Here is a 12,578-nt window from a genome sequence, read left to right on the forward strand (position 1 = left end):
GCCGTGCCGTGCCGTTCCGGGGCGGGGGAGAAGGCGGAAGCGGTGTGGGGCTGGTGCCGGTGCCGGCGGAGGGCCCTGGGCTGCTCCCTGATGGTGTGTGGCGGCGGCGGCCGGCCCCAGGCGCGCTCGCTTCCAGCTCGGTATGGCGACGGCGGCGGCGGGGGGAGCCGCCCAGGAGAAGCAGCTCGCTCCGACCCTGCTCAGTTTCTTCATCTACAACCCCAAGCTGGGGCCCAAAGAGGGAGAGGTACCGGAGGGAGGGACGCCGCGGCTCGGGGCTGCGGGGCGAGAAGGGCGCGGGGGCCCTCCGGTGCTGTCCCGGCCCCGGGGCGGCTGTCGGGGCTCGGCTGCCCCTCTCCGAGGCCCTGGGGGCCGGGGGGTTACCGCTTCCCCTGGCTCCTGCGGCCGCCTTCCTCTGGCCGTGTCCTGCTTCTGGCAAAGCAGTGACCAAGATGTTGTCAGTGGTAGCATGTAAAATATTGCAGGTGGTCTGTTAGGTACTGTGTTTTACTCATGCGATAACTTCTTCTAAAATACCTTTTTCAATCGCTATAATCTGGTAAAAAACTTCAGTCATTAATTTAGCTAAATCTAAGCTATTGCTAGTTAGCACTAGCATTACAGTGCTCATGCCACTGTGATTTTTAATTTCAATAAGCCAGAATCTGTATTTGTAGATAATAACATACTGTATGATTTGTGTGATAGCCTTTAGATTTAGTAGTGCTTTTGCACAGGGCTGTGGCTGTACTTACTTATTAGTGACTAACGAGGCTGACTGCACCCTCGGTGAGTCCGTGGATGGCTTGAAGCTGGGGGGAAGCTGTTGATGTGCTGGAGGGCAGGGCTGCTGCTTGGAGGGATCCTCAGCAAGCTGGGGAAACAGCTAGGAGAAATCTCACAAAGCCCGACAAAAGCAAATGCAAAGCCCTGCATGTGGGACAAAACGATCTCGTGCAGCATGGGCTGGCTGGTTAGAAGGCAGCTTTGCAGAACAGGACCAGGGAGTCCTAGTGAACAACAGGTTGTACATGAATCAGCAGTGTGCCCTTGTGGTAGTGAAAACCAACAGCATCCCAGGCTGGTGAGTGAGAGTGTATTAGCAGGTCAAGAGAAGTGGTCGCTTCCCTTTGTTTGTGGTCACTGTGGTCCCCTGGGGCTTCCCAGAGCAGGAAAAACACTGACAGACTGAAGCAGGTCTAGCAGAGAGCCCCTGTTGGTCAGGAGGCTGCAGTACCTGATGTGTCAGGAAACCCTTAGAGAACTGGGTGCGTGCAGCCTGAAAAGCAGAATGGTGTTGGAAGGGGGTCTTGTGGCTGTCTTCACCTGCCTGAGGGGCCCTTAGAGAGAGAATGGAGCCAGGTTCTTCTTGAAGAGGCACAGTGGAAGGATAAGAAGCAATTATGAGATGACATTGCAGCAAGGGAAATTCTGATGAGATAATTTCTTCATGTTGAAGTGGTCATACATCAGATCAGGGCCCAGAAAGTCTGTGCCATCTTCAGCCTTGGAGATACTCAGAACTTGACTGGACAGGGCCCTGAGCAATCTGATCTAGCTTTCAAGCTAGTCATGCTTTGATCTGGCTTTGAAGCTAGCCTTGCTTTGAACAAGCTGTGAAGTGGTTATGGCCTGTTATTTCAATAGCCTTGGAATTTATAAACCATTTTGAAGTGTCTTGGGATGACTGCTGAAGCATGCTTAAATATGACTTTTAGCCGTTATTACAGAAGCCTATTTAGGTACAAGATAAAATTTTGCCTAAAAGACTGTGATTGAAGTTTAAAAACAATCAGAACATGATCTGAGTATTCTTTAACTTTGATTCTGTTAAAATGCATTTTGCTTTGATTCTTATTTTAAATTTTAGGAAGAAAAGAAGATTCTCTTCTATCACCCAAATGAAGTAGAAAAGAATGAAAAAATTAGAAATGTGGGACTGTGTGAAGCTATAGTACAGTTCACAAGGTATAAAGTCTGACTGCATGACTCATTGTATTAGCACAAACAAAATGCTTAACATTTCCCACTCATATATGTTTTCTTTTTGTGTGTGTATATAAATATCTATATCTACATTAATGTTTTCTTTCTAGGACCTTTAGTCCAACAAAACCTGCAAAATCCCTACATACACAGAAGAACAGACAATTTTTCCATGAACCTGAAGAGAATTTCTGGATGGTCATGGTACTTATGCATATGATATGCATATTTCTAAAACATCATATCAGAATGTTCTCAATGCATTCTGCATTGTCTAATGCCAGCCTGTTCCACCTTCTAGGTTGTACGAAACCCTATAATAGAAAAACACAAAGATGGAAAACCAGTCTATGAATATCAGGAAGAAGAATTACTGGTAATACTGAACTCTCCCTTCTCCCCCCTTTTAAATAAGTTATTGCATTTTAAGAGTAGCACCAGAAATACCTTAGTTTGATTCTTACTGAACTGCAGCCAAATTGACTTAAAATATGCATATAGCCATAAATGGAAAAAAGACAAAGTAGTTTTCAATTCAGTTTAGAGAAGACAGCAAGACAGGGAATTATCTAAATAGCAGTTCAAGATCACCTAACAAACATCAGTGAAATACACAGCTGTGAGACTTTTTTGCTTGGAATAGGCAAGTATTTCTTAGGATCTGTTAATTTTTATTTAAGAATCTGTAAGATTCTTGAATGTCATTTTATTAGGTTTAAGTACATGTTTTACAACTTTAAGACTACCAGTAATCTTTACTAATAAGCTGGAAAGCCAAACAGCTAAAACCTATCACAGGATTTCTCATCCAGACTGCAGTATCTTTACGCCAGTTTAATTGTATGCAGGAAAGGTATTTGGTCAGCTGAAATAATGTTTAAAGAGGTGGTTGTTTATGCTGCCTCTGTTCATTACAGTATGCATACTAATGCTGTTACTTCTTTAGTCCTGTGATAAAGATTGGTGTTGTCACTCTGTTTCATCAAACAATAAAAGTATTTTTTTTCATTAAGATTTTAGTGCAATAACAACTTGGTATGATGTCCCACCTCCTTTAGCCTTTGAATATGAAGAAGAGAACAGTGGTCAGAAATAAGTTCATTTTAATTGACCACTGGCCTTAGGGAAATACGCTATTTGTGACTGATATCTTGTGCTTGAGTTAATAATGTTTGATATTAAAGGGGGGAAGGACTCCCTTTGAAATAGTACCTTATACGTATGAAGAAATCTCTAGATGTTGACTGAAAATGCTATTTAACTTTTCAGAGACCAAATTCTCTAATTTGTGCATGTGCCTGCTCTTTGAGTGTTTGTTACGTGTAGTTCATAGCAAGAATATTTGAAATACTGTCTCTGCTTGTACTAATGCCTTGCTCTTTTTTCTGCAGGATAAGGTCTATAGTTCGGTCCTGCAGCAATGCTACAGCATGTACAAGGTAGAGTTAATAATACAGAGGCTCTACTTCTGGGCAGAGAAAGAGATCCTTATGGTACTATTTGGATGTGCAAGCTCATCATTGCTTTGAGATGCTTGTCTCATTGCTGTTGGCTGCAGTAATAACTCTTAATAACTATTCCTGAAGCTGTAATAGTGGTGATGGAAGAGAAAAAATAAAGCTGTTGCAGTTGCCAGTGTTAGTTCATTAGCTTACAGTAAAAATAAGAGCCTTCTAATTTCCGTGAAGTCCAGATTTCTTCTTTTGTGGACAGTTATGACACTAAGCACTTGCTTTTGATGTTTATATTATCTGTTGGAGAAACAATACTGAATAAAGGCCATCAAAATGGCTTTTAGAAAATAAGGAATTAAGATGTTTAAGCAACAACGGTAAGTAACTTCTCTACTAATGGAGAATGTGTTTTCCTTCTCTAATTCTGACCATGCTGCTATGTATACCTGGAGTCTGCAAATCTGAGAGAGGATCTTTCAATAAGGGAGGGGTAAATTGGCATCTATGCGGAGCTGTAGTACTGAGGCACAGAAGCTGTATTGTAATCTAGCTATATTCATAGTCGAGTTACTTGAAATTAAGGTAACTACACAATTATCTGACTGACTTCTTTTAACCACTAGCTTTTCAATGGCACATTTGTGAAAGCCATGGAAGATGGAGGCGTAAAAGTTCTAAAGGAAAGACTAGAGAAGTTCTTCCATCGGGTAAGACTTTATTTTTCAGGCATATACAGTGTGATTCTACATTGGAAATAAAAAGTAAAACGTTTCTCTATGTGGCTTCAGTGTATCTCTAAAACATGAGCAGTGGAAAAGATGTAGCAACAATACAAAAAGCCTAGTTACTTGTTCTTTCCAAATACTTCCTGCTTCCTACTACTTCTTTAAAGGAGTTGAACCACAAAAAGGGTTGTAGTTTGATAGAAGAGTTTAGCTATTGAATATTTTTTTTTTCTAATGGAATCATGTTAATTCTTTGGAAATTCTGCTTTAACGTTTGAATTGGTTAGTGGGATAATCGTTTGTGCAGACCTATCTGAGAAACTGTTAAAGAATGATTCAAATTGGAAAGAACCTGGAGAGGCTATTGTAGTTCAACCACCTGCTCGAAGTAGGGTAACATTGAATTCAAATTAGGTTTCATGTGGCTTTGGCTGGTTGACTCTTAAAAGTATCCAGGGTTGGAGTTTCTACAACCTCCATGCACAGACATTGAAGTTCCATAGCACAGTGAAGTAATTGATAGTTGTGATTTTTAACTATATTTTTTTTCTGTGTGGGATCAATAGTCATGCCTGAGAAGGTTTCAGGAAATAAACCTTGTTTATAACTTGTCTTCAGTATTTAACTTCAATTTTGAACAGCAAATGCTTTAGTAAAAGGATGGAAAGCAAAACTTACTTCTGAGCAGGAAGTCAATCAAATATTTTCATTTAACTTTCATGTAAAGTAGTCACATCTAGCAAAAGTTTGAGTTCCTACATGCAAAGTTTAATCGAGCTGACTTCAGAAGATAGCAGCCAAGTGTCTGTCTGCCCCCATTCTTCTCATTTGCATGGAAGGAAATGGAGGGTTGGTGTCAGCAGTTAGTTCTCTTGTTGTAGAGATTTGAATATTGCTATCTCTGATAATGATAAGAGTGTAGACATTGCATACTGATGTTTAAAATTGTCTCTTATGAACTTTTAAGAAAAAAGTGTAAAAAAAAAAAGCACAATTCAAATCGATTTTAGGATAGGCTTCTTTTTTTTTTTTTTTGGATTGTTTTGTTTTTCTTAGTTTTGGATTTTTCTGTTTGCATGTTGGTTTCTTGTAAGGCTATCATAGACGCTAGAATGAACTCTGTTGGCACAAGGAGTCCTTCTTTGATTTGCTGGTGTACACTTTTGTCTAGGCTGCATTCAAAAAATACAGCATGGCAAAAAGGGAAGTAATAGATCATCTTTAAAACATTAGTTTTCCTTTCAAGCTCCTAGTGAAAATAAAACAGTAGTCACTGAGATTAGTATAACAAACTATTAGTATGTTATTAGTATTAGTAGATTAGTATAACAAACTTTTCCAAGGAAAAGTTTTCTCTTTTTTGCTGGGGAATTAGAAATGCTTAGAAAGTTTGGTCATGCAAATTACTCTGTTGTAACCCTATTGAATGAATTGGTTATGTGCTGATAGCAGGCTTGGTCTGCATTGAAACTGTGAAAGGAAATGAGACTTAGATAATAAACTGTGACAGAGATCTGTCATACTGTCTGTAAGTACCATGGAATAAGTAAATGTGAACAAGAATACACATTTTTAAACGGAATGAGAACAAGCTCTAATTTTTAAGCCAATAAAATTATTCTGCAAAGCTGAAGATTGACCTGAGCAGTTCAATATGTGTGTATGTGCTTGGTTGAATGCAGATATTTTTTTTTTTTTACTGGGTAGACAAAGATCTTTGTAATGACTTGATAACAACTTGCTTTAGCTATGCTGTCTTGTGTGTGTGAAACTAATTTTTGTTGACTATTTCCTACTAGTCTAGTACGGTGGTAATGTATGCAGTGCTGACGAGTGAAGTTCAAAAGCGGGGCTTGTATTATTGCTTGGTATTTGGTAATGTGAAATGACTGTAGAGGGAGCCACTGGATAACTCATTTTTCATAGACCAGGGTGTCTGATAGTGTGTTTAAAATCTACTGGTAAAGCTTACAATGTATCAGGAAAGAGAATAATAAAAATTTTCTTTTGCACATTGCAAGCTAATGTATTTATCTAATATTTCAGTGAAAATATTTCATAGAATTATTCTGTGATTCTATGATCTAATATTACTACAGAGTTATTTCTGAAATTAAATAGTAGTATGATGGGCTGTGCGTTCTTGTCCTCTCCAAGGATCTTGAGCTAGCCTTAAAAGCTGTTGTCCCTCATTAAATAGTAGTAAATTGACATCTGGATCACACTGATACAATAAGGAGTACTTCAGGCAAACAGGACTAGAAGGGATTTTTTGGATTTTTAGTCTAGATTACAGGAAATTAGACTCAAATTTGTCATTTAAATGTACACATTGGAATTTTTCTGAATTCTAAAAACAACTGTCATTATCCTCTTAGTACTTGCAGACACTGCACTTACAATCTTGTGATCTGCTGGACGTATTTTGTGGAATCAGCTTCTTTCCGCTGGATAAAATGACTTACTTGAAAATTCAGTCATTTATTAATAGGATGGAAGAAAGCTTGAACATAGTCAAATATACTGCATTTCTCTACAATGATCAGCTTATCTGGTAGGTACTCTGATAATTTCTTTTATGTGTTTTTAAATTATCATTCTATAAATAAGTGCCATAATAGCAAAGCTGAATCAGTGAACAAGGTGCATGAAAATGCAAAAACAGAATGCTAGGAAGAGTGACATGGAAGAAAGTCTTTGGTCTTTTGCTTTAAAAATCTCTAAGCTGTACCAAATTATTATTTCCAAGTAGCCCTAAGGAGCAGCTATAAGCCTGTTCTTGTAGTTCCATTTTATGTCTCCTAAAATCAATGAATCTCTCCATGCCTGCAATAACTTTAGGTCTTTCCAGTTCTACCAAATATTGATTGGACTTCTATGTGAGTCTTGTTCCTACTAAACTGCTTAAGGTGAAGTCTATGAAACTTTTGAGCTATCATCTCTGCTCTTAAACTAGGTAGTAATATGGCAAGTAGATTCAAAAGTTATTGAGGAAGGAATGTGAGCCTTTTATTAACCTAGCTGCCAGAGCAAACCAAGCAAAAGTTCCAATTTATAGATCTGTATTTAGTTTTGCAGGGGCAACTTAAAGTAATAAGCCTTGAAAAAGCATGTTTGATACTTAATTATTCTTTAATATGTCCCAGCCCTCATTGTGAAAAATACTGGGGGGAAGCATTGTTTTTTTTTTTAAACAAAGACAAGTATTTAAGTTTGCAAAATCAAAGCTAACTTAACTTTTCAGCTAATCTAGGGGGCATTTACTGACGTGACACAGTTGTTCAAGGCATACTGCTTCATTCGCAGCTAAACATTCTATTTTTCAAAGGGTGTGAGGAAATCATAAGAGAATTGCACTGTGTTTCAGATGAGAAATCTTGTGGGTTTTTTTTGGAAAGACTTCAAAAAAAAATCCCGCTACTTTGTACTTACACTATGTAATTATGACATCAAATATGAGTTAGTAGCGGAAGATATGACTTGTGTTTTACAGCAAACATGGATGTTAGTTTGTTTCCTGAAAACAAACCCCATCCTATTAAAAATGAATATTCTGGGACTGAATCTACTGAGACACTGAAATGTTGCTACCCTAGTTTCATGTGTGATTTGCTGCCTGTGGTTGGGGGAAAATGTGTGATTTGAGCACTGCAGGACAAACAGCACTTGCTCTACTTGATGTTCTAGGAGTGGACTGGAACAAGATGACATGAGAATTTTGTACAAATATCTCACAACATCTCTGTTTCCAAGACACATGGAGCCTGAGGTATCATAGTGGGAGTGTTTGTTCTTTTTCCTTCTGTCTATTTTGCAATGCTAAAGCCTAAAATATCAAAGAGGAGCATCTCTTTTCCCATACCCACCTTAAAATTCAGTTTAGGAATGCCTGAGATGTATTGCTTTGGCTGCATTCTACTAAACTCAGTAATGTTTGTACCTATCACTTACAGTATGAATTCCGCTGATAATTCGAGTAAGGGTCCCTGATAGGGAATTTCCTAAGTGTTGATACCTGATGACTCCTTATAGCACCAGTGGAGACCTGCTCAAACTTAAAAGTGAATGCTCTGCATGTTCTTGACTGTCACCCTCGCAAAAGCCTACACTGGTCGAGGCAGAGCTGGGTAGAGCTGAATCTTTTATGAGTAGTGGACAGTGGGATTGAAATAAGCTTACTGCTCTTCCAATATACTTCCATTATCATGAAAAAAAGAGCATTTTAATGGAAGTATTATTTTAAAACAATTTTTTTTAAAAACATGTGCATTTGGGTCTATTAAAGATGTGCAATGTTAGTGATCGAAGCCGTGGAAGCTTTTAAAGTAATTGAGTAAATTGTGTGTGGTTTTCCAGTTAATAAAGTGTTGCTCAAATACACCAGTTTTGATATACAACATTGTAGAAACTCCTTAAGCTGCACAAATACCTAGTAACTGGCCTCTGAGTCTTTGTCCAGCAGCTCAGTGCTTGATGAATAGAACTTTCACACTGCTTAAGGTGAATTTCAGAAGTCATCGAGCCTTATTGACAGGACTTTTTCTTCTCCTGTAACTGAATCAGGCGAGCTTCTTAAAGCTTTTAGTGAGCTTTACAAAAAGAAGACATTTGATTTAGGGTGTTTGTTTCAGTCTTCCATGGATTAGCATATGAAGCTGGAGAGGGGAAAGCTTATTGTTCCCTGAACTTAAAAAAAAAAAAAAAAAAAAAAAAAAAAAGTATTTGTAGCAATTTAATTAGCTGCTACGTGATGTTCACAAACAAAAGGGGAAACCCTAGGTTTCATTTGAGTTTTTCCACCTAAGGATATAAATTTTGATGCTAAGAATAGCAAGGGATCTCATTCCCAGAGAAGACTATGGCAACATAGGTAACAGGTGCTAACTGTTTGAGTTAGTTCTCACAATAACTAACAACAAAACAGGGAGAATAGTGCAGAATATCTTCTAAGAAGAAGAATCATGTAAACACAGAACTGTTTACTTCAGTGAGGATTTTTTGTGTGTGAGCTTAAGTGGCTGATGTAAATAATTACAGGTAGTAGAAAGTGTGTGGCACAGCAAATGAAAAAGTGAGGGCTTAGCTAATGTGTGTGTTGCTAATGTAGAACTTGACTGCAGCAGATAAGGTGAACAGGCCTGCCTTCCCTGTATGTCACTTTGAAGAATTCATTCAGATGTGTTTTGTACCTGCATAATGAAGATACTTCCCTACTTTGTAGTCCTGACCATACTCAGTATTGCAAACAAATCACATCAGCCTAATGGCTAAACAGAACATGGAGTTCTTTAAGACCACATGGAGTTAGTTATCCTTTTCCCCACCCCCAGCAAAGCTCCAAAGTAATAAATGCAAAATCAGAATGTTCTGTTCTGTCAGCATCTCTTTAGCTTTGTCTCCATCATGTTACACAAAGAGTATATATCTTCATGAGCGTTATTTTCTGCAATGGTTTATATATAATATGATATAAAGACAGTCTACAAAAGAGTAATAGAAAATACCTCTAAGCTGTTTTTTTCTTGTGTTCTTTTTTGCTTCAGTTAGCAGGAAGAGATTCTCCAATACGTGCTGAAATGCCAGGAAATCTACAACATTATGGAAGGTAGCTCTTAATAACTGTCACGATCTACTCCTTCTTCCCTCAAGGGCAAAACATTTGAGAGGCGTGAATTTATTTCTGGGGACGTGTTCCACATGTAGTCCATTCCACAGGGTTGCACAGTAGTCAGTACAATGTAAAACTTGACCTCTGAGAGGGAAAAAGAAAAAAAAAAAAAAAGAGAGAAAAATAAATATGCAGAAACAGAAATTAAGCCTTTTCTTCCCTACTGTTCTTAATGCACTGCATGAATAGTTTTGGCAGTGCTCCAGACACTTCTTTTCAGTCAGGCACTTCAGACAAAGGTGTATGTATCTAGTGATTTATTTTTCCTCTGTACTCGGTATGTTAGAGGGGGGAATCCTGTACCTAAGCAGCTGGGCAACATCTCGAATAATTGTGGGTTCAGTCATCTTTCTTTAACCACTATAAATAATAAACCACTGTGCCTGATTTAGTGTATTCTGTTGGGATAGAGGCAGTGGCACGTGCTTTCCTGCTTTTCCCCTCAGAGTTAAGTGTTTCTAATGCATCACTGTTGTATGTAAAGTTAATCTGAATATACTGTTGGAAAGCAGAGGACGAATGCCTTCCCAGTAGCAACAAAAAAGGCTTTTTTTAAAGTCACAACTTGGATGTGGAAGGATTTTGGCTGTTGTTCACCTGACAATCTGTGCAGCTTATTTCCTTATTACTTTTTACTCTGCTTTTCTGATCCTGTTTCTGTAGCAGGAACATATATGCAAATAATACTTCGAAAATAAGAGTGCTGAGATAATATATAAAGGAAAGGGTTCTGTGCCTATCTGGATAGCTGAAAACGTATTGTATGAAAATGCATTCATGCATGCAAGTAATTGCTAGTTTCAAAAACATCTGTTAAATAGGAAAAACTGAAATATAAGAATTCATCACATCTGACCTGTTAAATTATCTTATAGGTTTCTTACTGGACCCTTAAATCTTAATGATCCAGAAGCAAAATGCCGATTCCCCAAAATATTTGTTAACACTGATGACACTTATGAAGAGCTTCATTTAATTGTATATAAGGTATTACATTTTTCTCTGCAATTATTCCTCAGAATTAGGAATCTATATATGAGAAGCCAATGATGTGAAATATTTGTGAACTGCATAAAGAGATGCATTGATTGAGCAAAGAGACAGAAAACTGTGGAATTTCTAGCAGTAGAATTTAAAACCTGAGTCTACTTCTTCCGCTCTCATATACCCTCCGTAAAACAAAAAAAGTTTTATCAAAACAAAATGCCAGCCATAGTAAGTTTACATGATTTCATACCTGGCTTTATATTGCATTAATCCATCGGGAGAAAAAAATAGTATTTTTGTAATGAAATGCAATTCATTGCAGACATACCTCCTTGCATAAATGCAGTTAGTAGCAAATTTTACATTTCCCCTACAGCTTAAATACTCTAAACTAGGCTGAATTTTAAAATCCTAACTATCCCATGTTATGGTAGATTGCAAAGAAATTGTCCTATTAAAGGGTAAGGATAATCACCTTTAAACTAGGTGATTATTTTTATTATTATTATTTAACTGGGTTTACCTATGTGTGACTTCTCTGAAGTATTGTCAAATGACTTTGAGGTAGTTGAGGTAACCTGTTGTAAATGTTTTTTTGCTTTAATTTTTTTGTTCCAGGCCATGAGTGCAGCTGTCTGCTTTATGATTGATGGTAAGTACCTACTAGTATCACTTCTTTGGTGAGACACAGTACAAAACGCATACAACTTGTTTTACTTTTGAAACTACTCAATTTCTTATTTAAGACACTTCATGAGTGCTTTTTATCAGTCTTTTGATTTTATTCCAGCAGTATAGGTAATTCAATTTACACAATAAAATGACTAAATATTGCTTAAAGTTAACCTTATGGATGATTTGGAAAGTGCACAGGTATAACTGAGAAATTTGTCCGAGGACTCTCAAGGATGTTTAAAGAAAGCAACTACAGAAGCTGTACCTTCTACTGTGGGAAGGGAATCTCATCTCTCCTGTTTCTTTACATGCCATGTAGCTTCAATTCCACCTACACTGGAGTTTTGCCGTAAACTGGACAGCATTGTTGGGCCTCAGCTTACCGTGTTAGCATCAGACATATGTGAACAATACAACATCAACAAGAGAATATCAGGGTTTGTACCATGTTTCTGTTGCAGTCCTGCTTTAGTTGGTTAAACATTAGCTTTAATGAACTGCTAATATAATGGTAATATGATTCCCAAATGTTGAAAGCACTGAGTTAATTGTGTATCTTAGGACGTTTATCTACTTTTCTGCATCTTAAGCATTTATAAAGTTCCTGTTGTTGCATATTCAGGCCTCCTTGAAATAATGACATACATGTTATTAATTTTGCAATGAATGTTTATCATGTGGCTGAAGCCTTTTTCCTCTATGTGCATAATTGCTGCAGAAGAATCATGTAAATATTAAGATATTAAATCTCATTTATTGATCAAGTTTCTTCAGCCTCATCCTGAAGATGTCAACAGTCTTTTCAGATACAGCAGGTGGAACTTCTGGGTTTTGCTTTTTACATAAGTGAAATTGAGCTTGGTCTATGGAGATGCATAGTTCAGTGGATTAGTATGCTTGCAGAAATACATACAAGATGGTAAAAATGCAGACTGGACTGATAGTTTCTGTCTGTCCTTGCCATGTTGAAACAGAAATAACAGTTCCTGCAAAACTTTCAGTTTATATTTTGCAACATTTCTTGATCAAACAGGATCTCTTAATGTTCACAAATAGCCTTTGGGCAATTAGAACTTTTGAGTT

At 37.7% G+C, this 12,578-nt stretch overlaps 2 protein-coding genes across 4 annotated transcripts in view; one reads left to right on the forward strand and one right to left on the reverse strand.

Annotated features, from left to right (window-relative positions):
- The window catches only part of CCZ1 (CCZ1 homolog, vacuolar protein trafficking and biogenesis associated), a 17,471-nt gene continuing 4,893 nt past the window's right edge, over positions 1-12,578 (forward strand). Inside the window, exons 1-12 of the mRNA XM_032197378.1 lie at positions 1-247; positions 1,871-1,968; positions 2,097-2,190; positions 2,288-2,362; positions 3,378-3,425; positions 4,064-4,147; positions 6,544-6,719; positions 7,853-7,934; positions 9,709-9,770; positions 10,709-10,820; positions 11,439-11,472; positions 11,815-11,932. Coding sequence (XP_032053269.1) covers positions 143-247; positions 1,871-1,968; positions 2,097-2,190; positions 2,288-2,362; positions 3,378-3,425; positions 4,064-4,147; positions 6,544-6,719; positions 7,853-7,934; positions 9,709-9,770; positions 10,709-10,820; positions 11,439-11,472; positions 11,815-11,932 — 1,088 coding nt within the window. The 5' untranslated portion in view covers positions 1-142. The remainder of the gene's footprint in view (positions 248-1,870; positions 1,969-2,096; positions 2,191-2,287; positions 2,363-3,377; positions 3,426-4,063; positions 4,148-6,543; positions 6,720-7,852; positions 7,935-9,708; positions 9,771-10,708; positions 10,821-11,438; positions 11,473-11,814; positions 11,933-12,578) is intronic.
- LOC116495118 (radial spoke head 10 homolog B2-like) overlaps positions 8,914-12,578 on the reverse strand; it is a 25,003-nt gene continuing 21,338 nt past the window's right edge. For all 3 annotated transcript variants that reach the window (XM_032197376.1, XM_032197377.1, XM_032197375.1), the window contains exon 22: positions 8,914-9,917. The gene's annotated coding sequence lies outside the window, so the exon portion shown is untranslated. The remainder of the gene's footprint in view (positions 9,918-12,578) is intronic.

Source organism: Aythya fuligula, chromosome 15 (genome assembly GCF_009819795.1).
Source record: "Aythya fuligula isolate bAytFul2 chromosome 15, bAytFul2.pri, whole genome shotgun sequence".
NCBI classification, from domain to species: Eukaryota; Metazoa; Chordata; class Aves; order Anseriformes; family Anatidae; genus Aythya; species Aythya fuligula.